Raw genomic sequence first — 27,178 nt, 5'->3', positions numbered from 1 at the left:
TTAATATTCAATTTCATTTCATCTCCAAGTCCATCACCAATTTCAACTCCAGCTTATAAAATTTTGATATTTGGAATCTATTTACAATTGTCCAATTGTCCCACCCCGTGTTCTACCTTTGGCATCCAATCTCAACAACGTTATTAATAACGTTATAAAATTTCAATGGCAGTTATAAAATTTTGAAGGCAATTGTCCCATTGTCCCACCCCGTGTTCTACTCTGCATCCAATCTCAACAACGTTATTAAATAACGTTAGAAAATTTCAATGCCAGTTATAAAATTTTGAAAGGCGAGCGACTTGGCAGCTTTTGGACGCTCGCTTTAGCGCTCGAATTAAATGACTGGTTTAGTGGTAGCTAGAATGTTTGCTGTCGCTCATTTATTCACGCCCTGCACTCTTTTGCAAAGCCTGATAGGTTGGGCTGCATAAATTCTCTTTCCCCTCGGTGGATTAACACAGCAGCACAGCAGGAACCATATTTGTTCTGTTCATACTCTGGAGACAGCATGCAGCAAGGCAAGTTTCCTCTGTTCAAATGGCCCTGGGAAAGCCTCAACAACTACAAGGTAAAAGCAAAACACCATGTTTTTGTCCATCAACTTCCATAGCACATGCAGCTCTTCACTCTAATGATTAAATTCATATGAAATATACGGTGAACATAGCTGCTCTGATGTTCTGTTTTTCATGGTTTGGTTTGCAGTATTATCTATATGTGCCCTTAGCACTAATGGCTGCTCATGAAATATGGTTTCGTGGGAAACATAATGATTACTGGTTCGTGTACGTTCTCGTAATATCTTTCTTAAGGTGTGTGATATACCAAACTTGGCACTTTTATTCTCGAGCGGATTTTCTTTCAAAGGGACTACAAATTCACCCTTTCTCAACCGATTTCGATCAGATTGACAGAGAATTACACTGGTGAGGATTGACTCCTCCTTAAACTAGCTTAATTAACTATGCCTGGTTGGCAGCTATAATATGTTTGCTTGGTTTTTATGGAGGAGTTAAAACGAAATTCAAATTCACAGTCCACTGCTGCAGTTACATTCCAATCAGGGGAGTAATAATACATAATCTTTTGGGGGCGTGCAGGGATAATTATATAATATTTCAAGCTTGGGTGGCAACTTTGGGCTATTGTTTTTTTCCTGGGTTAAGCAACCTTCCAATCTGGAATTACAGAGGGATGATCTCAGTCTTGCTGCTGCACATGGGTCCAACTGAGCTACTTTACTACTGCATTCATAGGTCTTTTCACAGAGGTTCCTTATTTGAAAATTACCATTCTCTTCACCATACATCCACCAGGCCTGAACCTTCAACAGGTAAAGTTCAAATTTAGCTTAAGTTTGTCGCTTATTATTTCATACTTTATTGTCATGGAAAATTTTAGGGGTTTTAGCTTAAGTTTGTAGCTTATTATTTCATACTTTATTGTCATGGAAAATTTTAGGGGTTTCATTCTTTTTCCCAAAAAAATTTGCTAACAAATTTTACAGAGGAAAAATATTTTACCTTAAAAATCTCTCAAATAGAATATATAATTTTTTTTTTGAAATTTGAATTCGCTAAACATTTCACAGTTTCATATTACGAACTAGTAAAATTGACCAAAATTTATAAGCTATAAGATAAATTTCCATAATTTTCACAGCTTATTGTTCTAAGGAATAGTAAATATGATGATAGTTTTATCTTATGAGCAGCTGGTACCACCTCTTTCTTGGAGCAGTTGGTGATGGTTTCATTAATGGCGATTCCCATATTTGGGGTGGTTTTGATGGGCGAGGGATCTATTGGCATGTTCTTTGTATACTTCCTGGGGTTTGATTTCATGAAGTTTATGATTCACTCAAATGCTGAGGTAGTTCCCCTGTGGATTTTTCGTACGTTTCCATCGCTCAAGTATCTTCTAGTGACGCCCTCGTAAGTAAATAGTTTGTTTCTAGCATCATTGAAATTGTTCAAGCGGTTACTGTCTACTTTGCAGAATCAGATCAACTAATTAGTAAGCAATAGGAATTCCTTTTTCTCTCACTTTCTGATCCTCTATATATAAACACAACTGAAAAACATTTCTGAACTCAGGTATCATCATGTGCATCACACCAAACTGAATTCAAATTATTGCCTCTTTATGCCTCTATACGATTATTTGGGAGGGACATTGAACCAAGATGCCTTTAATCTCCATTTTAACATGCGTTGCCAAGGTTGGTTTCATCAACCTGAATACTGTTCCAATTTCATTGTGTATTAAATAACTTCTGAGACTTCTTATTAAATGGAAGTTATTTTCTGGGATTCTTGTTGAAAACTACTTATTAAGGGTTGTGAACAGGCCAGAAGAGGAGAGCTCCGGATCTTGTGTTCTTGTGTCATGGTGTAGACTTCACGGGCCTTGTTCATATTCCATATATTTTTCGATCTTTTGCCGCACAGCCATGTTCTTCTCAATGGTATGTGTGGCCTATTATGCCACTCATCTGGCTTGGTTTCTTTGGATGGCAGTGGACAAACACACATATAATCTCGAGGTACACTATTGGAGAGTTTAATCAGGAAACATGGGCTATACCGCGACTTGGTTTTCAGGTTCTACAGCTTTTTACTCTTCTTTTTATGGTAGTTTTCATAAATATACGAAGGGTTTGGTTGGCACTCTTAATAGGAAAGTTATGATCAATATATCTTTGCAATAGTTTTTTGTTTTGTTAGTTTGCTTTTGCCTATTTAAAAGGGAATCAGGAAATTTGAACCTAGAATCTCCTCACACATAACACTTCATTTCCATAGCCATGGTCAATTATATCTTTGGTATAGTTAAAGTGGATGGAAATCACTAATTCGTTTTCAGAATGTCAGCCTTCACGGTCATTTTACATGCACACGCACTCGCTGCACCTTTTAATGTGAAGGTTGGAAGCATGGAATAAAATATAGAGAAGTTGGAAGTCTAATAAACTCAGAGGTCTGCTCGAGCTTACAGTATTCACATGTTTGTGCTGCAGTTTTTACTGCCATTTGGAAAGGATAAAATCAACGAACTTATTGAGGAGGCCATTCTTGAAGCAGATAGAATGGGAGTGAAAGTAATTTCTCTCGGAGGTCTAGTTAAGGTGCGTTGTCTTCAATCTGTTGATCACTGATCTCTCACAAATCAAATTAGTGTCTTGTTACCCGTCTTTCATCCATTGTATTTCAAACTCCCCTGTTTAAAGTATTTTTAACTTTTATCTAATATTTCTTGCTATCATCAAGTTGTGATCAGAATGAGGTCTTGAATGGAGGGGGACAACTATTTGTGAACAAGCATCCTAATCTTCACATTCGGGTGGCCCATGGAAATACTTTAACGACAGCTGTGCTTTTACATGAACTTCCACACGATGTAGATGAAGTATTCCTCACTGGCTCAACGTCAAAAATTGGCAAGGCTATTGCTCTCTACCTCTGCAAGAAACGAGTTAGAGTCTTGGTAAGGCTATTCAGATCTTATTATTTTCCACCATGACCAACAAACATTACTTGAAATTCAGTTGTTGGCAGCCTATTTTGAACTCTGTGGGGCCAATCAAGCCATCATTACGGCACTTCCTTTTTTACAGATGCTTACAGCATCCTTTGAGCGATTTAAAGCAGTGAGGAATCAAGCCCCTGCTGACTATCAACAATACCTCGAACATGTTTCTAAATATGAAGCAGGCAGGTTTTGCAAGGTATATGCATATCCTTATTCTCCTTGGTCAAGTGTAATGAGTGATTGCAAAATTGAAACCCGTGAAATAACCATTTGTTAAACTTTCACTTTGATTCAATATGTAAAGCAAGAGCTGAATTTAGAATTTAGACTGGAGTTGAATTATGCAAGTGCTAGTCACATTTCTAACAATTAATTTTGATAATCTTGTGTTCTCGTTGAAACTCCGAAATACTATTCTAATACTTTAAAATGCTCTTAGTTTACTGGAAACATAAGGTATAGTATCATTTTAAAACATTTTTTTTCCAGCCTGCAAGAAAAGGCCATAGGGTTCAGCAATGATTACTGTTTTTCATTAATATAAATACTATTAATATAGATTTTATCATAACCTTAGATTTATTAATGATCGAGGAATAAAAAAATTTCGGTTATAAATCTTAATTTTGCATCCTTGACAATTATTTAACCAAGTTGAAAGTTGCATCTTAATTTTTTATTTATTTCTTCTAATGCATTATATTTAAAAATCTGAAATCTACACTATGAGGGTTTATTTCTCTTTAGATTTATGGATCTATAAATTACTGTTTATTGTGTATGCATGCAAATTATAATTATGCAAAAAATAGAGAACAAAGAAATAAAAACTCACAAACCATAAATTGACACAAGATATAACTTGGGAGACCCTTTCAGGAGGAAAACCCAGCTAGAAGGTGAGGCCGCTTTGTTCTCTTTCTCTGAATAGAAAATGGTTGCGAGTATAAAGAAGGTCTATGGTCCCTAGGGTACTACAATGCACAAATTCTCTCTGTGTGCTCTCTCTTTATCCCTCTCAGCTACCTTGTATGTCTATGGAACAAAATGCACTTGAAAATAATGGAACCCCTTTTCCTCCCAACACATCTCGATAGCCTGCTAGTGGTTAGGTTTGACTCCTTCAACTCTTAACTGGAGTTACAACATTGACTCTTTTAGAGTCCTCTTCTTCATGATCATGTGGCTAGCCCCCTTTCCATGATTAATGGGGCTAACGTGGCATCCTTTCAAATTATGGTGTACAAAATAGGAAGGTCAACTTCCGAGTGCACTAACTTTTGCATACGGACTCTAGTTGAGATGATTTTTACTGTTTGAAATCTTTATGTTTAGAATAGGAAAAACAAGTGTGACACTGAAGTGACGAAGTTTTACCTGCAAAAAATTCCATTTGATTCCTCAAAATTATCCTAGAAGGTTTCAGACACCAATTTGCCAAATTGGGTATTGTCGGTAAAAATGGTCCTGTGAGTTGATTCCTCCACTTTTTCCACTATGAAAGCATCGAGATGGATGAAAAAAAATGTCATGATCCAATCCAAATCATCTTTGGAGGTACTTGGTAAGATACCCACACGGTTTCTGGTTAATTGGCATTTTGTGCATTTATTTGGGAAGGTCATTTGAACCTAGATAAGATAAGATAATTTTAGTAATGTCCTCGGGTGACCACAAGAGTAGGTCAATGAGACTAGAAGATAAATGCGGTGTAAATGCAAGACATGTGGGAGTGAAAATGCGACTCCATTGTAGCTCCAAAGCTAACAAGGCTAAAATATGACTAAAATAAGACTAAAGTGAAATAAAAGTACAATTAGAGAATGTATAAAATCGCATGTAGTGACCAAAAATGAGAGATACAGAGTATGTCATTGTTGCATTGTGTAACTTCAAAGAAGCAAAAGGAGAGCTGAAGATGAGGCCAATGAAGTCAGCATCCCTCGAATCTGATAGCCGATGGCGAGGGAGGTGAGAAAGACAATCTCTCCCTGTTTGGGTCCTCCAGAATTGTCAGGGAATCCAACTGTATGATCCCGGGGGGAATAGAGGAATGAGAGTTACTCCTAACATCCGAGACCAAAAGGAAGAAGCTGCTGATTATTTTCTATCAATTGAGTTGTGGTTGGGAGGAGGTCTGGCGGGCGAGAGGTGCCCTACGATGTCTCTATCTCGAACCATTCCCTCTGACTCCCTGAGTATAGTGCGACTGAAACATGGTATTGCATCTATAGGCTAGTATTAAAGATACCTATCTATCTTGTAAAGGGGGGGGGGTGTTGTGGTGAACCCCGAGGTCTCACCCTTCTCCCATTTGTTGCATGCTGATGCTTTGCCTGCCACTTGTGGCTGGGAGGAGGTCTAGTGGGCGAGAGGTGCCTTGCGATGTCTTTGTCTTGAACCATTCCCTCTAACTCCCAGAGTATAGTGCGACTGAAGCATGGTATTGCATCTACGGTCTAGTATTAAAGATACCTATTTGTCTCGTAAAGGGTGCAGGGGGTTTGTGGTGAACCCTGAGGTCTCACCCTTCTCCCATCTGTTGCATGCTGAGGCGTTGCTTGCCGCTTATTGTTTCGATTAGACGAAACAACCTGGAAGTAAGAGGTAATAGTTCTAGAAATCCCAAGGTGAGTCGAGGCGTGCAAGAGTTGAGATTTGTATGCAAGGATCTCTTTGATATATAGGATTAGGCATCTTTGGTCCTGGTATTGGAAAAAAGTAGAGAGGAGCCCCTGGAATCCTTGTAGAGAGAATGGAAACGTGATCTTATAGTAAACAGGGTGCCTTGCGATGTCTCTGTCTTGAACCATTCCCTCCGAGTATAGTGCAACTGAAGCATGGTATTGCATCTACGGGCTAGTCTTAAAGATACCTATTTGTCTCCTAAAGGGGGGGGGGGTTGTGGTGAACCTTGAGGTCTCATCCTTCACCCATCTATTGCATGCTGAGGCTTTTCCCACTGCTTATTGTTTGGATTAGACTAAACAACTTGGAAGTAAGAGGTAATAGTCTAGAAATCCCAAGGTGTATCGAGGCGTGCAAGGGTTGAGATTTGTATGCAAGGATCTCTTTGATAAAGAGGATTAGACATCTTTGGTCTTGGTATTGGAAAAAAGTAGAGAGGGAGCCCCTGGAATCCTTGTAGAGAGAATGGAAATGTGATCTCATAATAAACGAGGCACCTGAAGATGAGGTGCCGCTTAATCCCTGACTCCTATAAATGGCACACCTAGCAAATTTTGTTCTACCAGAAAAAAGTAGAGAGGGAGCCCCTGGGATCCTTGTAGAGAGAATGGAAACGTGATCTCATAGTAAACGAGGCACCTGAAGATGAGGTGCCACTCAGTCCCCGACTCCTGTAAATGGCACACCTGGAAAATTCTGTTCTACCGAGAAATATGATGGTCAGTCTCAACCCTAAGACGATGCGAACCCACATGAAGTTGAACCAGGGGGATCTTGAGTGAGTGCATCCAATATTGGTGTAAGTAAGGGGGCCAGATGATAAGACCATCTTGCAACTCTAAGAAATGCTCCAAATGGAAAGATATCTTCGGATCGAGGCCTGTAGGAGGGGAAATCCATGTGACCTGAGTGTATAACCGATAGATATTCTCTGATGAACTAATTCAGTACTTGTATAATCGATATAACCTCTTCTATCACTTGGAATTCTATTTTGTTCTTGGTTAGCTTTATATCTTTAGTAAACTAGGCTCCAAATAGATGCACTTATTAGGTTTATGTAATTAATAGGTGGAGGTTCCTAACTGGTCCAAGTGATGGGCCTGTTACTATTCAACCTAGCATAGGACCTAAAGGGCATCCCTAAAGGGCAAATGCTAGGCCAAGGGAAAGACATGGAGACTTAACCCATTGTCACCTCAGCTAAGGCTCCCTTCTATTTACAGGCTTTCACCGATTGGAGGAGACCCGATATGTATGGAGTCACTAATGAATGATAATACAATGGATTTGAGTGACCCAAACAAACCCTTTCCCAGAAAATTTTGAAGGATGGAGCTTGCTTGCTTTCTAAGCAAGGTACTATATATTTTAGGGAAAGGAAGAGAGGATTTGAGGGTTAGGTTTATGGGCTAAAATTTGTGAAGGAGTTCCCCAATCCCTAAAATCCTTGTTAGAATTGGTATCCCGGATGGTTCTTGAAGAATGATTTTTTAAAGGAGCGGGACCACACGGGACCAAGTACATCTAGTCTAGGGTATGAGGAAAGTATGTAGCAACCAATGATATTCTTACCCTAGACAAGGTGGGGAAAGGATCAAAGAAAGTATTTTCACTCAAAGATGTTGTTTTGACCCTATGAGGTACTAGCCTTGGGGATGGCAGGGCAAGTTTTGATCCCGGAGCTAGGGCTTGGCTTTTCTCCCAACTCCACCGTTGGAATGTCTTCAAAATTGGAGGAGAGCTAGAGGAAAGGCCAACGCAGGAGACCCTAGGAGATCAAATTCTTTTGATGGCTAGCTTGTCGGGAAATTGATGCCCTAGGTACCCCAATGTGGCTAGTCCTGGAAGGATGTGAGAGAATATGAGTTTTAGTGACCACCCTTGGTAGATCAGTGCCTTAATCTTTGGGAGAATGGAGTCTATGTTGAGTAAGAGTAGGATTTCTTGGTTCCCAATCAAGGAGGCCTCAAGATCACTTCATTTGCCTTCTAGGTCAAGAAGAAGCAACCTTGCAACTTTTATACTTCGATGTGCAAGAGGAATGGCTTGTCAAGGTCAAATTCATTGATAGAATTACCCCTAGGAGATTTCGCTCCTATTACATGGCCCATACATTGAAAGCTGTTATAATAGAGACATTCCACAATTTTAAGCAGTAAATGCACGCAACAATTAGCCCTAGTATAACGAAAATCCCAGTCCAACATATATGACAAAAGTAAGCAATAATAACTTCAAAAGCACGTACTTACTTGTAATAGAGTATATCCAACCATTCACAATTGACCATAAAGAAGCTCCAAGAGAAGATAGACCAATATCCACACATCAAAACTCATCCATAAAGCTCCAATTCATCCTCTAGAAAGAGTGCGAAAATCTCAAGAGAGAGAAATGGTCCAAACCAAAGTCATGATGAGAAATGAACTCATCTCACTTGTATATATACACAACTAGGAGTTTGAATTAGCCTCCTTGGCCTACATAAGCCCCAAAAATAAAATAATGCTCTAATAATACAACTTTTGGTGACAAGCCCACCAAACTAGCTCATAAATGAAAAAGTAAGCCTCTCAAGAGGTCAAATAATAATCTATGCATGTCGTAGGGCCCTTTAAGAGGCCTAATGAGGTCCATGGGTGCCATAATGCAGAATAAGACCCTAAAAAGCAGTGGACAAGGGGTTGGCCCCTTGTAATAACCTGTTGTGCTCCAAATGAGATATGGGGGCACACAAGTGTCCACATGGGTCTCCAAACAAATCGAAGATGCCTGTAGATCGCCTGCAAGGGCCAGGATGATGTAGGTGATGCCACATCATCGTGCACGTCCTGGATCATCTGCAAAATGTATGGTGTAGATTTGGGGCCAACTGGGCATGATGGATCAGGTGCATCCTCCTCGTCTAATAAGTGAACCACGAACAATCTTTGAATGTCTGTGGGGGATCCATGGAGTGCAATCTATTGCTGTGGAGGTCCATGGATTTCAATCCTCACCCTACATGTGCCAATGTAGCCCTCTGCAGGATTAGGACCTCGTATAGGGAGACCAAACCCCAAATGGAAACCATCTGCAATCCTACATAAGATCCAATGCCTCCCCTAACCTTCCAGTACAACAAGTTATTAGAGAAATCGAGTAAATGAGCTTACCTAATCACGAACCACAGGTGGGGACTTCATAATGGTTTGCCCTTCCATAATGGGCTTCGGGATGTGCCAGTGTCTCCTAAACTCCAAATGGGGTTAACCAAGCACCCTATTAGGTGGTTTCTACTTCTAAAGGGGACAATATTAAAGGTACACCCTTCAAAAGGTGGTAGCATGTGATAGATATGGTGAATGAAGTAGGGGATGAGAAGGGGTAGCCTTGGGTCACATGCTGGGGTACAAGGGTAGCTAATAAGAGGGAAGCACACACTTGGGTTTATAATTTGTAGGAGGGAGAAATCATGGTACATGAGGTGCCCTGACCTTGATTTTTCCACCCTTCTTTTATTCCTTTTTCCTTTTTTATGGCTTTCTTCGATTGACTGCTCTAGGTTCAAGGGGTTAGAGCATGATGTGTAAGATATAGCAGTGAAATCCCCCTGTTAAGGTGGCGCGGTTCATCGCCCACCAGGGGTTGGGATAATCATGGGTTCCTATAGGATGAAGAAGGCTCATAGAACCTGTAGGAACCAGGGTGATGGCCATGATGATGGGGTAGAGCTCATGTATTGGCTTTTTCCCACGTGCTAAATGCTTTTGTCCTGACCATATTTTGCATTTTGTGGTACTTTTCCTGTTGAATGCGGCCATATATGCTTTTGACTTTCTTTTTAGCTGCATCAACCTTTGGGCTTCATTCCAGGCCATGACCCAAGGTGCGGGCAAGGGGAAGGGGCAAGCTAACTCTATGTGGACCCAATGGAGGAATGTGGACCTAGGCAGGAAAAATGATGGATTGGGTAGTAATGAATTGAAAGAGGATAATATAAGCAGATAAGGGAGTGGGACCACGTAACCAAAATCGGGGTTTCCCATGAAATACCATCCCTGGAACCAAATGGTCAATAAAAGAGATTCCACGGGACTAGAATCCAATGTTAATTCCTAAAAGGGGTCTAAGGGACAAAGGCACAGACCTAGCCCATTCTTTCCGCCAAATCCCCCCATTAATCCATGCCTAGAAGTTTCCATGATAAGAAAACTACAATACTCAATTTCCAAATGACAAGTCATACCTTTAGATTCAGGAGGCCCACCTTCAAACATACGATCATGGTAGATGGGTGAGGGACCACATGGCTGGCTCAGGTGGTGGAAAAGATGGCACAATGAGCTAGCTGGTGGCTGCAAGGGGTTGCCAACTCAGGACCATCTTGGAGAAATTTTTTCTTTGAGGGATATCACCCATAAAATGGTGGGTAACAAGGCCTATCAAATAGGTAAAACATAAAGGCCCATCTAACCACTCCTAGGCACATAACGACTACATTAAACCTTCCTTTTTGCACTTAATAACACATTCCTAGCTTAATGAGTTCTTAGGAGGGTGAAGGAGATTTTTCTTTCTTTATGTGCCAACATAACTATTTTGTAGGACATTAAGGGGATTTTGCACAAATTTTGAGGAGGTCCAACTAGAGATATTCGCGGGGATTTCTCTTTGCAACAAACGACTTCCAACTCGGCTGGCTGATGATAATAAATACTCCTTCCTACTGTTGTGTGGTGACCCAAGAAACATGATCCATCTTTTCAGGGATTTTTGAGGGAAAACAGTCATCCCCTTAAGAAGGTTGGTCCCTACTCATTTTGTATAAATATAGGGCTCAAGTAGTCCAGTAGAACAAGTAGAAGCAAGAGAATAACAACGTAGAGTGTTAGGAGAAGTTTAGACTTCATGTTTTGCAACTTTTTCCATGTACAAACAATTCTTCAGTTAATGGAAGTAATCATTGATTTTAGTTCTTAGTCTGGCTTTTTCATAAGGTTTTTGAGCTTCCTTGGGTTAGGGTCGACCCAGGTGCTCAAGATCCCTCTTGTACCATTATTGTTTATGTATTTGATTATCTCTGCAACTTGTTTTTGAACATTACTTTTATGCATGGTTATTTAGATGGTTTATGAACAATCTTTCCTTACAAAGTATCTGAGCATTAGATGATAATATTGGTAGTGGTTACATTGTTCAAAATAACATTCTTATTTATGCATTTAGTTCACTTATGTCTGTCATTCATTGTTTACTATCTCTCCGCACTCCTCTATTTTGCAGCTACAGGAAACCCTATAATCTTGTATCTTGTTGGATCAACCCTGCCATAGCTAATGTGATGACTTGGACATGTGTGCCTTATCATTTTACAACCTTTCCTTAGCTTCTTTTCCTTCCAATCTTGCATTTAGCGTATTTTCCTGCTCACTAGACTGTCTCCTGTAGCAAAATAGGGACTCCTGTAGCAGTTTGCAATTCACCTCCGAAACTCGCTCAAATTTGCACCCAACTCATGATTTACCTTATTTGATGTATTAAAATGCTCTTGGAACCTTGAGAATGGAATTTAGAGGTAAAGAGACCGCTTAGATGTCTTTGCTTGAATTGTTGTAGAAATTGCTTCTTTCCTGTAGAATTAGGGTTTATTGTTTGCAAGCTTTTATTTCAGCAGAGTGTTTACTTTCCTTGCAAGATATAATAGGTGTGCTTTTACTTCTTTGCAGTTAGAATAGTTTGTCTTCCTTTCTTGCAATTAGCTTAAGTTTACTTGTTGTCTTTCATTTCCTATAATTTTAGTTTTTCATGTAGTGTAGAACAGTTAGATTGGTCTCTATACAACCAAATTTCATCTTAGTAATTCCAACTACATAAAATTTATCAAAGGGGAAGAGATAGTGCCTGTTGAAGATATAGTGAGAGCCCTTCTTAAGTTTGTACGAACCTCGAGTTGACAATTAAAGTTGAAACCCTTGGGAGTTGTAGCATTATTGCTGCAATACTGAGGGCCATCAGCTTAAGGAAAGCACCCCCAACCTAGGTATAGGAAGCTTCATTAGCTCTGTCATCAAAGACGTCAACTATGGTCTTAGGTCGAAGAAGGAAGGTTTTTAGTTGAATTCTCTCAAAAGTCTTTTCAACTCTCCCATTTAGTTCTAATTTTAAGGTTTGGTTCTGGTCAACTTTTCGTGCTTGGGCTTGGTTCAACCTTTTTGTTGTTTCCTTCCCTAGTTGTTGCTCTGTCTCTGTTCTTCAAGTTGTTATTTCATTTTCTGTGGCCCTTTCTTGTTGGGACCTTCTCTCTCTTAGTTTCTTTCCAAAGCCTAAGTCTCCTCTCCACTCCTTGATTGTTGTTTCTATTGAATCTAGTTTAGAGGGGGTCCTTTTCGGGTCTTGTTCTATTTGACTCCTCTCAACCATCTAGTTGTTTCTGCAGGGAAGAGAGCTTTCTGTTTCTTCAATTATGTCCTCACTCTCCCCTCTTCTATCTTCCTCTCCTAGCTTTTGGTTCAACCATTTAGTGGAGTTTTCAACTTCTTGTTCACTTTCCCCTCCAGCTTAGTGCATTTGTTTATCAACCTTGTGATAGTGGTTTGTCCAACTCACTCAGTGGGATGCAGGGGGAGGAGGAGTCATCACACCCCTTCCCGCTCTCAATCCCAGTCTTCTGCCTAAAGTTTATCCGATGTCTACGTACAATCCATACCCCCAAAAATTTGAAGAGAGATAGGATATGAAGAATGAGAGGTCGAATAGAGAGAAGGTTCATTATAGATACTGAGGTTGAGGAGGAGGTTGGAGGCTGGGTTCCATACACGGGGAACACAAGACACGAGGAACAAAAGAACTCGATAGACAAGATATATGCAAATGGTGCACATATATTGGTAGTTGAAGACCATTATGGGAAAAGTTTTAATTTAGTTCTTTGAAACCTAGCAGGAGATATTATTGTGCATTGATGAAATGCAAAAGCATACAAGAAAGCTCATAGGCAAAGTTTCAATTTGGGCCAAAAAGCTTGTGGACCTAGAGGTCACCACCTTAGAAGAAGAGGATGACATACATGCCACTATTCAAGTGTATTTTCATCCAGATAAATGATTTTCCTTGTCATTTATGTTATATATGATAATTGTAGCATAGCTACAATCTTGGGTGTTCTTAACTCCAAGTTTTCTAGGAAAATGTTCAATTGGTATAATTTTTTTTATCTTTTTGGTTTTTTCATTAAGGTTGGAATATTTAAATGGACAAAAGTTTTGTTACCATGCTACTGGTCTGGTTTCCCTAGCGCCAAACCAGTAGGCATCATCCATATTGTATGTTTCTTCACAGATAAGTAAGACAAATATTTCTCAAATTACAAAAAGAAAAAAAAATTTCTCCACTCCACAAAATAATCTTTGATGGCAATGGAAACACTTGTTTGTGTCTCCTAAAATAAGATGGAAAATGATGACAAGCTCCTTTGTTCTCAATTTACAACCACTAAACATAAAATAAAGAAAAATAAATTCAATTTTATCATGGATGATGGAGGGGGTCCCTTCTCCCACAAAGAAGGGGGTCTCATAAACTAATTTGCTGTCTAGCTTGGCCATGACCTTAGAATTAGATTATTATCATCATCAGAGTCTTGGGGATTTTTTGAGGTTGTGGAATGATATTTTTTGAAAAAATAGTAATTCTTTGTAAACATCCCATTGTGGTGATTTAAAAAAATTGGTGATCTTTGGGGGAAATTTGTTGGAAGGGGTTAAACAATACAATATTGATGATATTTTGTAACATCGATCTCTACTTCTTACATGTCTAGTCATACTTTAGTTTCCTGCATCCATATTATCTAGCCATAACTCATTTTATTAGCCATTTCTAAAAATCTCTCATTCTACGGGTACTTTGCTTGATAAATCTATATTTTTTCACCCACAATCCAATGGATAAACAAAGGCTATCAACTTATCAAGTATACTCTTGTTCGCCTTTGCATGTATAACCATGTGCATCCTCATATTTTGATTTGGGATGATAATTTACACTCCATCCAATATATAATCGAGCTATCCATAACTCTACAGGCCATGGCTCCCTTTCAAACTTGTCTTGGTTTTAAAATCTACTCCTTTGAATCTTTCCTTTTAAATAGCTCTTAAGGTTGCTAGAGTGCAAAGTAGAGCGAGAACATTTTTAGGAGTGAGTGTCGAGAGTGCCATTTAACAAAATTTCCCAGGAGCATAGTCCCTTGGGAGTGTCTATATATATATAACATTTATATTCAAAAAAATGTTAGAATTTCTTGCAAACTTGGCACTTGGCACTTAATTCCTAGTATATTACAGATCTATTGATTAATTTCACAACTAGTCTCATTAACACTAAATTTAGGGGAAGCATGATCCGGATTTAAGCAGGAACGCAACAAATTACAGATATAACCATAAATATAGAGATGCAACAGAAATAACACTTCATTTCATTAATATCAAATACTGAAATATGCTTACAAACAGAATGGAAATAAGACTAGCACGGGCGATGGTAGCTTATCTTTGAGAAGAGATGTGGCGGCTACATGCCTTTGAATTGAGTTACAATGAGGCTCAAGGGCCCTTTTTATTATTGAACAATAAGAGAAAACCCTAAACAACCAAAACCCTAACCCGAGGAGATGTAACACCAAGAGTTTATGAGCCCCATTGGGGTTAGTTGGGCAGCCAACTTCCTGGGGTCGTAACTTGGTCATATTATCTCCGTTTGACGCATATGATACCTCATTGGAAAGATCTCTCCAAGGAATACAGTTGCTGATGCTATTGCCATAGCAATCACGAGGGCCTTAAAACGGTTCTGGAAGTTCAGGATTCGAAAAACTACCAAAAATAGTAATTGTTCTATAATTAAGGAAACTGAAAAACTGAAAGAGACAGTGGTGGGGGTCCAAGTGGAATACACAGGTGGTCACCCACATCTACCTGGATCAATCCTCCCTCCTTAGGAAGCAATGGTCCCCATTGCGTTGAGTGCCTCCATGAGATGGGGAAACTTCTGTTGGTGTTAGCTATTCTGCAATGTCTGATGTTTCCAGTAATGGTGGGAAGCATGGTCGAAGGTGGTCCACATTGAACACTGGGTGCAAGCCAAGGAATGTTGCGCTCCAAAGCATTGTCGCCCACAGTCTTGGTAATGGTGTAAGGACCATATCGGAGTGGTCGGAGCTTCTGATGGGATCTGGTATGGCGTTCTTTCTGCAAATGCAACCAAACTTTTTCGCCCACCTGAAACTTGTGTGGCACTCGATGTTGATCATGTCGCTGCTTGTACTTGGCATTTTCCACAATGGAGTGACGATATATCGACCCATTGGGTAGAGGTGCTTTGGGAGTCGGATTGAACGAATGCTTGACCTGATAGTGCAACGGTACCCCTGTGGGTGAGGAGAAGATGTCCCTGTATTCTTTCATGACCGTATCCACCTGCTTCTGCTGCGTGGGGGAACCCTTCTCGGGGGTCATGGATGTGGCTACGATCTTCCCCTTTGAGGGTGAACCAGAAAGAAAATAAATTTCCTAGTCTGGGAGATGATCTTATTGCATTTCTTAGTAGAGACCAAAGAGGTGGCGGTAGGCGGAGCTACCTCTAGTATCTTGTATAATGTATTACCCAAATAAATAATCACAGAGCGAGGTCTTGACTCGTATACAACATGTCGCTGCCACAAGTATGGTTGTCCTAATAATACATCACAATCGTCAAGAGTAGCAACATCACATAGTACCTCATCTGTGAAGGGCTTGATATTGTAGGGAAGGCGACACTGTTGGCTGAATCGAAGATCCCGTCCTTGGTGAAGCCACCCGATGTTGTACGATTGCGGGTGTGGTGTGGTCGGTAAGCCCAGTTGCTTCATGAACTCTGCTGAAATGAGGTTCTTTTGGCTCTCACGAACTGCAGCGGTGAACCCTTCACCCACATCTGTGAGTGGAAGAGATGCTCCCCTCCTTTGGATCTTCGGGCTCCTTCTTCTGGATCTTGGTGGTGGCAACAGTGGCGTTGGGCTCTGCATCAATAATCTGCTTCCCTTTGTAATTTCTCTTGTTGGGTTCTCACTCAGAGTGAGAAGATGCATCTGATTCTGAAGCCTTCAACTCGGCCACTAGCGACTGCTTGGCCCGACACTCACTTGTGTTGTGAGTGGGGCTCTTGTGGAACTCACACCACTTTCCTGTGTCCTTCTTTGACTTCGTGGTGTTGTTTTTTCTTGGGGCTTCTGCAGGTTATCTTGGGTCGCCCTGCATTGGCTCAGTCCTTCGCCCTACAGTTTGGGGGCGCCTTTCCCTTGGTTCAGATTTGCAGATCCAAAATCTCGCTCTTCTGTTTAAATTTCTGCTCGATCTTGATAGCGTATCGATACGTCACGCCGAGTGAGGAGATGTCCAGGAACTCCATCTCGTCCTAGATGTACCTGTGTAGGCAGCCGCTGTAATTGAGTACCAAATGCTACTCATAAATCCTTGATACCCAACTTCGTGCAAAGGGTATGAAAAATATTGGTAAGCTTTGGCACGTCTTGGTCCCTTCCCTTTCGCAACGTGGTCCACTTTATGTATTTATCCTCATAGCTCCTAACAGGGTAGTACTGCTCCTTAATGGCGTCTCAAAACGAATTCCAAGTGGGCGTGGCTGAAAACAGTGAGGGTTCCCTCTCATCCTTCTTCTCACAGTATGTTTCCCACCGGTCCTTGACGTGGGGGTAGCTTTGAGAAGTGCAAAAGTAATCTTTTCCCGGCTAAAAAAATCACGAACAGAAAAATATCCTTTAACTACGACATCCGCATCTATCTGACCCTCAAATATGGGAATGCCAAAGTTAACTTGTACCTTAAAGGGTGTGGTGCTTCCAGAGTAGCTGGTAGAAGTAGATGCGTCACCCTTGGGTAGCCGCTAAAGGATCTGGGCAAAGTTGTCCATCATCGCGTTCCTTTGTCGCTTGAGGGCTTTTTCGAGCAAGATTTTGATAGGATCTCCTACCCCCTCATCTTTCTTTTCATCCACCATGGGAGGCCGTCGGGATTTGCGAGGTTGGTCTTGCAAAGGTTCGACTAGTTCAAGCCTTAATTCTTTATATCCCGACCTCGTTGGGGACATGCAAAGAAAAACAGAGAAAGAGTAGACCATGTTAAACACACACATGACAGAGACAAAATAGGAAAGATAAACATGAGATTGTATCTATTATTTGACAATGATATATATTTATAGTACATTTGTGTGACCGTTGGGTTCCACATCCCAAGGTCTCTTGGACTCTCATGGTTGTTCACATTCTACACCAACCCATAGAGGATTAGGTGTCCAACATTCCCCCCCTTAATCCGAAGGGTTATGTATGAGTCCAAGAAGAGAGTTGTAATACAAAATGTGCAAAAATGCATGGCAACACTAGGCTGAATGTGCTCTTTGAAATGTTGGTATAAGGGGCGGTGGTTTAAGGATGACCACAAACACTGGAACGCTTAGTGCAGTTCTCGGAACTCTTCCAATTCTGGCATGAAGCTGAGGTCTTCTGCTAGAGGAAGTGCTCCTAATGTTTTGAAGAGGGAAACCTTCAACCATGAAAGGGAGGTCTCACCCCGCATAAAAGGGAGAACCTCAACTTGAAAAGGGAGGTCTCAACTTGAATTTGGAATGGCAGGTTATGGCTCAGGCTCGCTTGATGTGCCTTTGAAGCTTGTAGATGACCATCATTTCCCCCCTGTCAAATATAAGGTGAGAAGATGAAGAGATCTTAACTACAAGACTTTTCAATATTCGAGAACAAATCTTGTTGTATGAGCGAAATATCTTCGTAGCTGTTGAAGCCCATTGCCAAGAAGCGATCCATCCAAAATGAATCTTTGTTCTTGCAGGAGGTTTGTTTCTAAAGCATTTGTTTGAAGAATGACTGGTTTTATGACAGTGCTTACATGGATGAAGATCAAAACAATGATCTTTCTCATGACCAACTCTGTCACAATGTTGGCATATAACATTCTTTTGTTGCTATGGAAGAGGAGCAGATTTTGGAACAACTGAAGTGAACTGTCATGAAGAAATCCAACACTTTGAAATTGAATGGGCTTGGAATAGTTTGGAATATGAAAGGACACATCCTTGTCATATCCAAGACCAGTTTTGTGCTTGTTGTGGACAAGCTCTTCCCAAGGTCTGATGACCGACTTGGGAAGTGCAGACTGAATTTCTGCATCTGCATGTACAACTGCTCCTGAGAGGGGCTCAATGATCTGATCAATTTGCTGCTTATGGGAGTTTGTTTCAATGTTCTGAACAAAAATGGGTTCAGAATGATGACTCCACTGCTGTAATTCTTCCTGCTGCGTTGAGATTCAAGCTGCAAAAAATCAATTTGTTCTTGTGCATTTTGCAAAGAGGTTTGAATATCTGTGAGAGTGTCTTTGCTGACATTTACCATCCCACCAATAGTGGAATGTATTAGTGTATTCAGTGACTCTAATGCATCATTAAATCTAGCCATTTTCTCCAACTATACTATTAATACCTTAGGCTAGAAAACTGGTTGATTAAATGAGAATTTGCAAGTTTGAAGACCAAATGGACTATAACTGCAATCACTATAACCCCCTTTTTTTTGTTTCTTGTAAGACTACTCAAACACTGCAATGAATCTTAATGAAGAATCAACATGAATATGCCTCAACTAACATTAAGATTTGCTTACATCGATTTGGAACTTCATGTTGAATATAGCGACCTAATAAATCAAATTCTACACATGAATGGAATGCAGGTCACATGAATCGAATGCAGGTCAGATAGGGAGCAATAAATGCCAACATCAAAACTCTCTAACTCCAATCTTCAGACCAATATGATAGTTACTGTCCATCTATTCTCTGCGCTCTCTCGCTTAACACTATGCTGCAAACTCCACTGTGCACCTAGGCGTTCTCAGGCTATTATTACTACATCAAATGAACCATAGAGGAAAAAATCTAGGCAAGGGTCAAAGAAAACCACTGCCATGAATGACTTGCTTCATTCAGATCAACCTTCCTCTCGTGATAATGCTAAAGAAGAGAACGAGGATAAACTGGGTTCTCAGAACAGGCATCAACTAAGCAAATGCAAAGACTCCAAGGACTTGCCCAAGGAACTTGTTGAAAATCTAGAAGCTATGCCAAATATTGCAACTTTATTTGGTGGTCACTTTGATATTCAAAACATGAGTGTGATATTCAAACAAATGCTTCAGAAACTCAATGCTTGGCAACTCTTTCTTTCCATAGAATCTCATAAGTTCTTTGGATCTAAATCCATCCTTGAATAATCTAGTCAAAAACTTATATAAACTATTGCGTCCTCGGAAGAGACATAATGCTGGACATCGTTCTTATCGAATGAATAAAGAACAGACTATCCCTTGGGCTTCTTCACGGCTGGACCTGTACCATTATTATTGTTGTTGTTACTATTCGTATTATTGCTGCTGTTAATGTTGTTGATTGGCCTCTTTAGGTGAGACATTAATCAAAATCATGCATTTCGGCTCTCTGTTCTCAGGGTTTTTCTGCAAATTAACGATACCAAACAACTTATTTCCTCGTCGGTTGCTTCCCATCTATCATCCCTGTGATAAATAAATTGCAAGACATATTCGCACAGCTAGGCAGTGCCTCAACGGTTGACCTCCCCCAAGTTGCATTTGTAGGAAGTCAGAGTAGTGGTAAATCCAGTGTTCTAGAAGCCCTTGTCGGTAAGGATTTTCTTCCCCGAGGATCAGATATTTGCACGCGAAGGCCTCTCGTGTTGCAGCTTGTTCAATTCCCCACACGAATGGATGACGCTTCTGAATGGGGTGAATTTTTTTTGCACATTCATGGAAAACGCTTTACCGATTTCACAACGATTTGCAGGGAGATCCAGGCGAAAACAACAACAATCAAACATTTCAATGCATAGCAAACCCACGCAATTGGACAGGAATGAACATAGTTCATCAAATGGTGTTTCCACAAGACTTAAATGTTCAACGCAAGTTTCATCTTACATATTGCAACCAATATCAATTATTTTGAAATCTCTTAAAAAATCGACACCAACACAACTTCATGGTCTTCAACACAATGCTCCGATGCCAAAACCCATAACACTCAATTCTGAAAGAACAGGTTAACTGCCATTACATATTCAATCAGCAACAGAAGCGTCTGATAAACAACATCATATAAAGATTGCATGATCTTAATTTTTATCCCTGCTACAACGTTTAGATCACTGAACCCATTCTTATCAAATACAAATAAACAATAATAGAGAGCACATAAAGGACTACTTGGTGTCCTCATAAACACCATCTGCGCTAGGCTGCTGTAGTGGTCTCAGAATGGGAACCCTAATTACTGGTGTTTTGATGTTGATTTGAGGGCACAGATTCTTTTTTCATGGTGATCACAGAGCATTTCTCTTTGCGTTCATCTAAAACAATTTGCTGGTGCCGACATTCAATGCTACAGAATGCACTGTCACCCCCGTACATGTAGATGTCCCTGCCAGGGACCAGCCGGCATTTGCAGAGAAAACACGCATGCAGGAAGTGGGCAGGCTCTGAATTCTTTCTTCTATACCATCAATTAATCACTCTGCCCGCTTCAACCTTATGGAACTCCTTATGCATACGCTCCTGCACAGATACCACGGTGGTAAGGTGTGAGACAGTTCAGCGGTGGTGTGAGACAGACATGGGTTTTGGTTGAGGAGGCGGTGTAATCCGCACTATAGAGATAATACACAGTCACACCAACAGAGTGTAATCTTCAACACCCACATACTCCAGGAAATGCACAGTCCACGCTCACTTCATTACAATGCCTAGAGCAGCTTACCAAACTATTCGATGCAGAAAGCAGAGAATAATGGCAGAGGCCAGGTGAATATGAGAATGGAAGAGACGTTAGAAATAGTGTCAAACCTGATTTCAGTGAGAGAAGCGACAGAGCTACTAGATAGGTAGTGCTGGCAGAGGGCTTAGGGAGGCATGACTGAGCGTTACTACGGGTAGAAGATTCCTAAACCAGAGATTGCAGCTAGAATTTAGCTGAGAAAACATTCATGAAATGCAAAATTGATGGCAGAACTGACCTGCACAGAAAGGCCATAAAACAAGTGGCTCAAATATGAGCAGGGCAGGATATCGCCCGCTCTGATACCATGTTAAACACACACATGGTAGAGACAAAATAGGAAAGATAAATATGAGATTGTATCTATTATTTGACAATGATATACATTTATAGTACATTCGTGTGACCGTTGGGTTCCACATCCCAAGGTCTCTTGGACTCTCATGGCTGTTCACATTCTACACCAACCCATAGAGGATTAGGTGTCCAACAGACCGCTTTGATACCACTGATCCGGATTTAAACAGGAATGCAACAAATTACATATATAACCATAAATACAGAGATGCAACAGAAATAACACTTCATTTCATTAATATCAAATACTGAAATATGCTTACAAACAAAATGGAAATAAGACTAGCTTGGGCGATGGTAGCTTATCTCTGAGAAGAGATGTGGCGCTACATGCCTCTGAACTGAGTTACAATGAAGCTCAAGGGCCTTTTTATTATTGAACAATAAGAGAAAACCCTAAACAACCAAAACCCTAACCCGAGGAGATGTAACACCAAGAGTTTATGGGCCCCGTTGGGGTTAGTTGGGCAACCAACTTCTAAGGGTCGTAACTTGGTCATATTATCTCCATTTGACGCGTATGATACCTTGTTGGAAAGATCTCTCTGAGGACTAAAACTTCTGACACGATTGTTGCAATAAACACGGAAGCAATTTTTCCAAAAAAACGTTGTTTAGGGCCTCAAAATGGCTCCGAAAGTTTAGGACCTGAAAAATTACCAAAAATAGTAAATTGTGCTATAATTAAGGAAACTGAAAAACATAAAGAGATAGTGGTGGGGGTCCAAGTGGAATAGACAGGTGGCCACCCACATCCACCTGAATCAAAGCAAAATACACGAATCTCATAAAATGACACAACAAATTCTACCTAATCATAGGTCTTCATTAACATTTAGAACTTACTTGGGCTTTGGTCCTGGGAAAATGGCCTAACTAAGGAAATACACACAACAACTGGATTTGATCAAACTGATCAAACTGATCAAACCCTCTATTGATCTGGATCTCCTTGCTATCCCCTTCCTTGGACACAACACACTGAGATGCCTATCTCAATCTTTTGCTATTGTATGGTGTCTCTTCTCCCTCTCCTTGACCTTGCTTTTATAACTTTACATTGAGTTAAATCCCTAACCGTAATCTCCAAAGTGATTGACGTTGAGATGAGATATTGCCTCACTTGAGATTAAAACAAAATTACTAAAGTAATTAATTTACTTTTCCTAAGTTTACTTTTGCTCAATAAGACAACATGATAATTATGTGCTTTTCCTAACTCTAACTTAGGCTAAGTTACAAATGCAACTTTCTCACACTAGAGTGTTGAAGTTTCTAAGTTTACTTAATTTAGAAACCCTTCATGCACTTTTTCTGATTTATTCCTACCTACTTGTTAATTTTTCTTTAACAAGTTATCTACAAAGTAAATACTGAAAATAAACACCAGTGCATGCTCAACATATTACAGATCAGCAACTAAAAGAAACAAAAACAAACACACCACATGACACCATTACTTTTGGACCAATGTCCCCGGAAAAGCCCAATGCGGGAAAACCGGTGCAGCTATTTGAGGGTTTTCTTATTAAGCAATATCAGAGTACAATTTGGGTGTCGTAACTGGCCTACCCAACAAAGAATTTCCTTAGCAGCTATACCTCACAGTTTGAGAGAAATCTCCTGGCTGAAACCCGGAAAACCCTTTTGGCAGCTCCTCAGCGCAAAACTGCTTCTGCAACCCCAACGTCTGCCCAATCTGGACTGCGTCAGCTCCTCTTTGTCTCACGCTGGCCCTGCGTCAGCCTTACTTGGCCTGCGTCAGCCCCAGGAGGCCCTGTGTCAGCTCTGGGAGCCTCTACGTCAGCTACACTGGCCCCTCTGGTCCTTTGTGCAGCACTTGGTTGCCTTTGCGTGGCCCTGCATGAGCCCTTGTTGGCTCTCGTCGCCCTCCTTCGCTGCTGCGCTGCTCTCCCGGCACAATCTCTGCCTTCTGTGTTCCTCTGTACTTAATGCCCCTCAGCTGCTCTCCCGATCACTGATTCTATCTCTCTTAGCAAACCCCGCTCTAGAGAATAGAATGACTGATCATCTAGTGTACTCTCCAAGTGATCCTCAAGCCTCGTCTTATACTTTTCCTGTTGACATCTCAATGGCCGAGATTAAGTCCCTAATCAACGACTAAGATTAGATCTGGCTTGATCCATGTCTTTTGGACCATTTTAACATAGATTCATATTAATACACATTAATATTTTATTTTCCTAAGTTTAGACTTACGGACTCCATTAAAAATATTAATTATTTTAATATCTCCTAAAGTGTTTAGAATCTGCCCAAACCCTTTCTGGGTATTGGAGATCTCATGTGCCCCAACCTCTCCACCAAATTTCGTGGCTAGAGCACATCCGATGCTACCTCAAATCAACATAGAGTGAGTGTCTAAGGAAATTTTGGGTGACTTCTACATGCCTAGACACTTAGGCCTTTGTAGAAGTACCTGCCTGAGCTACAAACATCAACACTCCCTCTTAGTGAAGGAGGTACTTTTGCCACCTGGAACTGCATCCACTACCATAGTTGCTCCCTCTAAACTAGAATATTTCCCTTCCATTTGGTCTGGAAGCATCCTTGAAATCCTACTCTCCTTGGTCTAGGTCCTAGAAGCTTCTTGCTCTCGAAAATCTTGTAAGGTCATCTCATACCAAGACACCTTCTTGACAAATTTGGAGGAATCTATCAATTGTGTTGATTTGTGTTAGCATCGGATGTGCTCTAGGCCTCAAATTTTGCAGGGAGGCTTGGGCACATATATTCCAAAAAACCCAAAAGGCGTTTTGGGAAATTCCACCCAGAAGTGATTTTATTAAAATGATTATTATTTTTAATGATGTTCCTAAGTCTAAACTTAGGAAAATTAAAATATTAATGGGTATTAATCTAATCAGGGGTGAAACTTCTAGTAAAAGACACGGATCAAGCCAAAACAATCTGAGCCTTTGATTATTTTTTAATCTAGGCCATTGGTTGTTCAACAGGAAGATATAAGAAAGGGCTTGAGGGTCATTTGGAAAACACACGGAGAGATTGAGGAAATCGATTTTCTGAAGTCAGAAGTTCTCAGGAGGAAAAATCGATTAAAGAGATCTCTTGCAGTTGAGGGGCAGGGATAGCAGCTTCTGGAGAGAGAGATTATTAGCCGGAGATACATTAGTAGAGAGAGGCAATGAGTGATCCAGTAGCCTTGATGTAGGGCCAGAAGGGCCACGCAGAATCAGCGCAGAGGGAGAGAGAGAAAGTCAAAAGTCAGAGCAGAGGGTCAGTTTCAGCAGCCGGAAGTCGGGGTGTGAGACCGGGAGGCTGAGAGCAGTGACTCTAGGCTAATGCTCGATTCCCCAGTTGGATGACACAGTGCCTGAGAGGGTTGATGCTGGGACAACGCAGAGGCAGTGCAGTGATAGCGCAGAGCCTGCCAGGGGCACCTCATCCAGTAGCCGGAACATTCGGGGCTTTTTCTTAGTGATTGTATGAGGTAAACTCACAAAGCTTCTCCCAGTATTTCTCTCTGTAGCTGAATAACCCTGTGAGGTGTTCAATGATGTATTCAGAATTTGCTACTCCTTAATAATAATAAACCCTTAGAGCTGCTGCATCGGTTTTCCCGCATTGGGTTTTTCCGGGGACTTTTGTCCAAAAATAACTGTGTCCTATGTGTTTCTATTTTCCTTGCTCAGTTTCTATGTTTCAGAATCATATTTAATTTGGTGTAGGCTGCTTTAGTAATTTACTTCAATATTTCATGAAGAAATTTGAAATAACCTTGTAATGTAATTTACAATCTAGGTGAAGTAGATTCAGTTGGTTGCAGTAAGATTCCTGAGATTGTTAGATCTAGGAATTTTCACAAACTGCTCCTTGCCTCCTAAACTTGAAGGCTAACTCCCTTTGAGTTGCTCAACTTTCAGAGCTACCTACTCCTTATTTTTTGTCACTTCTTTGCTTCGTGCCATCGTTTGAATAGGCTGGTCGTTTAGCCTATACAAGTTTCTCTCTCTAACTCTAATGACATGTCCCTCATTAGAGCTAGATCCTGTGGGTCTGCTTAACACCTTCCCATCCTGGAATGTTACACAGAAGCCCTCTTCTCTATCATAGAGACTGAGAACAGACTCCACCTGAGTTCTGGCACCCACAACACGTTCTTCACTTCCATCCTGCCTCTTGACTCAAGTTGGAATATCATTGTTCCGACTCCTTTCACTACATGTTTGGTATCAACGCCAAACTCCACATGCAGTTCTGAGTCCCACTCGATCAAGTTGTCAAAATGTTCTTGTGCTCCTATCATATGCCTTGTGGTCCCACTATCTAGCAACCATGCACCCACTAGTAATGTGCCTAAGTTAAGGTAGGAAATAAGTATGAATTTGGGTTCTAACTTACTAAAAAACTCCTCTTGAACTTTTGCTGACGCAACTACAACTAGTTGTGTACCATTTCCACCCTTCTTCCTCTACAAACATTGTCAAGCATAATGTCTCGTCTTATGATAGGAAAAACGTTTGAACTTAATTAAGTCCTTCTTCTTCTTGGGTTGTGAGGTTGACTCATCACCCCTACTACTCGAACCTTTGCTCCTCGTTGCCTGACTAGCAAGAGCAAGACTCTTAGCATCCCCACTTTTTGTTGTTCTCCAGATAATGATATCTCCCATATCTGCTTCTGGGTGAATTCATCCCATAGTCTATGCTAATATGGTATCTTTCTCGTGCTAGAACACTTGCCGCAAAGGTAACCCAGGTTTTGAGAACTGGGTCAGGGTTGTCCTTACAAGCTCATCATCTGGCAAAGGCTACCCGAACAACTCCAAGGTCTTCTCAAACTTGCTGAATCCCAGTGAGGTATGATGCCATGATATCTGATTCAATCATCTTGGTGTTCTTGAGTTTCTCCCTCAACACCATTATATGATTCTGATTTTCACTCTAATATAGGTTCAGCAGAGCAGTCCACATCTTATGGGAACTATTCCTCCCTTGAGGGATCACGTGATCCTTCAACCCATCTGTGATGATACATTTGGCCTTCACATATTTCAATTCTTGGGCTGCTAGAGTTGTAGCATCTGAAGGAGTTGTAACCTTGGGTGTTTGCAAACTCTCATAGGCTGGTCTCCTTGAAAACTAGCGATATCCTCTCCTTCCATGGACTGAAGTTGTAAGCATTATCCAACCTGTCCTCGAACCTCATACTAGTTGATGTCATCCCCAGATAGGAAAATTAACTGCAATCTTCTTACTATTATGCCCTGATTGGTATGGTCTCCCTCTCTCCCTATGAGGGTTGACTTCTGCTAATCTTTGAGTCTTGATTATACTTTTAACACTGTCATTGCTTAACTATTGTCTATCTTGAGCCCTTACCCACGACTTGACCTGTTTGTCCATTGACTGAGTCCCCTTTTTTGTTGTTTTGGCAACTGCTGGCAATTTGGCTGTATTGTGAGGCCAACCATGCCTGTGTTGTTCACCTGATAGCTTCAGATGCCTTGTCGACTATTCGGGCTATTGACTACCTTGAGCTCCAACTCCCACACTAACCCATTGCTCTCAATCATCGTCGATCTCCGTCGCTTTTCCTCGGTAGCCTTGATCGTTGGTTGTTTCTTTGTTGGCGACTGCTCCTTGTGACCGCTCTAACCTCTACCACCTTGAGTTGCAACCTTTGTTAGTTAAGCCGACTATCTACAC

General features: G+C 40.8%; 1 protein-coding gene across 1 annotated transcript in view; it reads left to right on the top strand.

Moving 5' to 3' along the window:
* Window positions 1–213: 213 nt before the first annotated feature.
* LOC149249555 (very-long-chain aldehyde decarbonylase GL1-1-like) overlaps window positions 214–27,178 on the top strand; it is a 132,285-nt gene continuing 105,320 nt past the window's right edge. Inside the window, exons 1-9 of the mRNA XM_089456280.1 lie at window positions 214–571; window positions 709–929; window positions 1,104–1,336; window positions 1,718–1,937; window positions 2,100–2,224; window positions 2,353–2,606; window positions 3,023–3,130; window positions 3,283–3,489; window positions 3,620–3,730. Of these exons, the coding sequence (XP_089312406.1) occupies window positions 512–571; window positions 709–929; window positions 1,104–1,336; window positions 1,718–1,937; window positions 2,100–2,224; window positions 2,353–2,606; window positions 3,023–3,130; window positions 3,283–3,489; window positions 3,620–3,730 (1,539 nt within the window). The 5' untranslated portion in view covers window positions 214–511. The remainder of the gene's footprint in view (window positions 572–708; window positions 930–1,103; window positions 1,337–1,717; window positions 1,938–2,099; window positions 2,225–2,352; window positions 2,607–3,022; window positions 3,131–3,282; window positions 3,490–3,619; window positions 3,731–27,178) is intronic.

Source organism: Pinus tabuliformis, chromosome 7 (genome assembly GCF_031772625.1).
Source record: "Pinus tabuliformis cultivar Carrire ecotype Pingquan chromosome 7, CPIR1, whole genome shotgun sequence".
In the NCBI taxonomy this organism is placed as follows: Eukaryota; Viridiplantae; Streptophyta; class Pinopsida; order Pinales; family Pinaceae; genus Pinus; species Pinus tabuliformis.
Note: the sequence above shows the minus strand (reverse complement) of the source record. Positions and strands in the feature narration are given on the sequence as shown.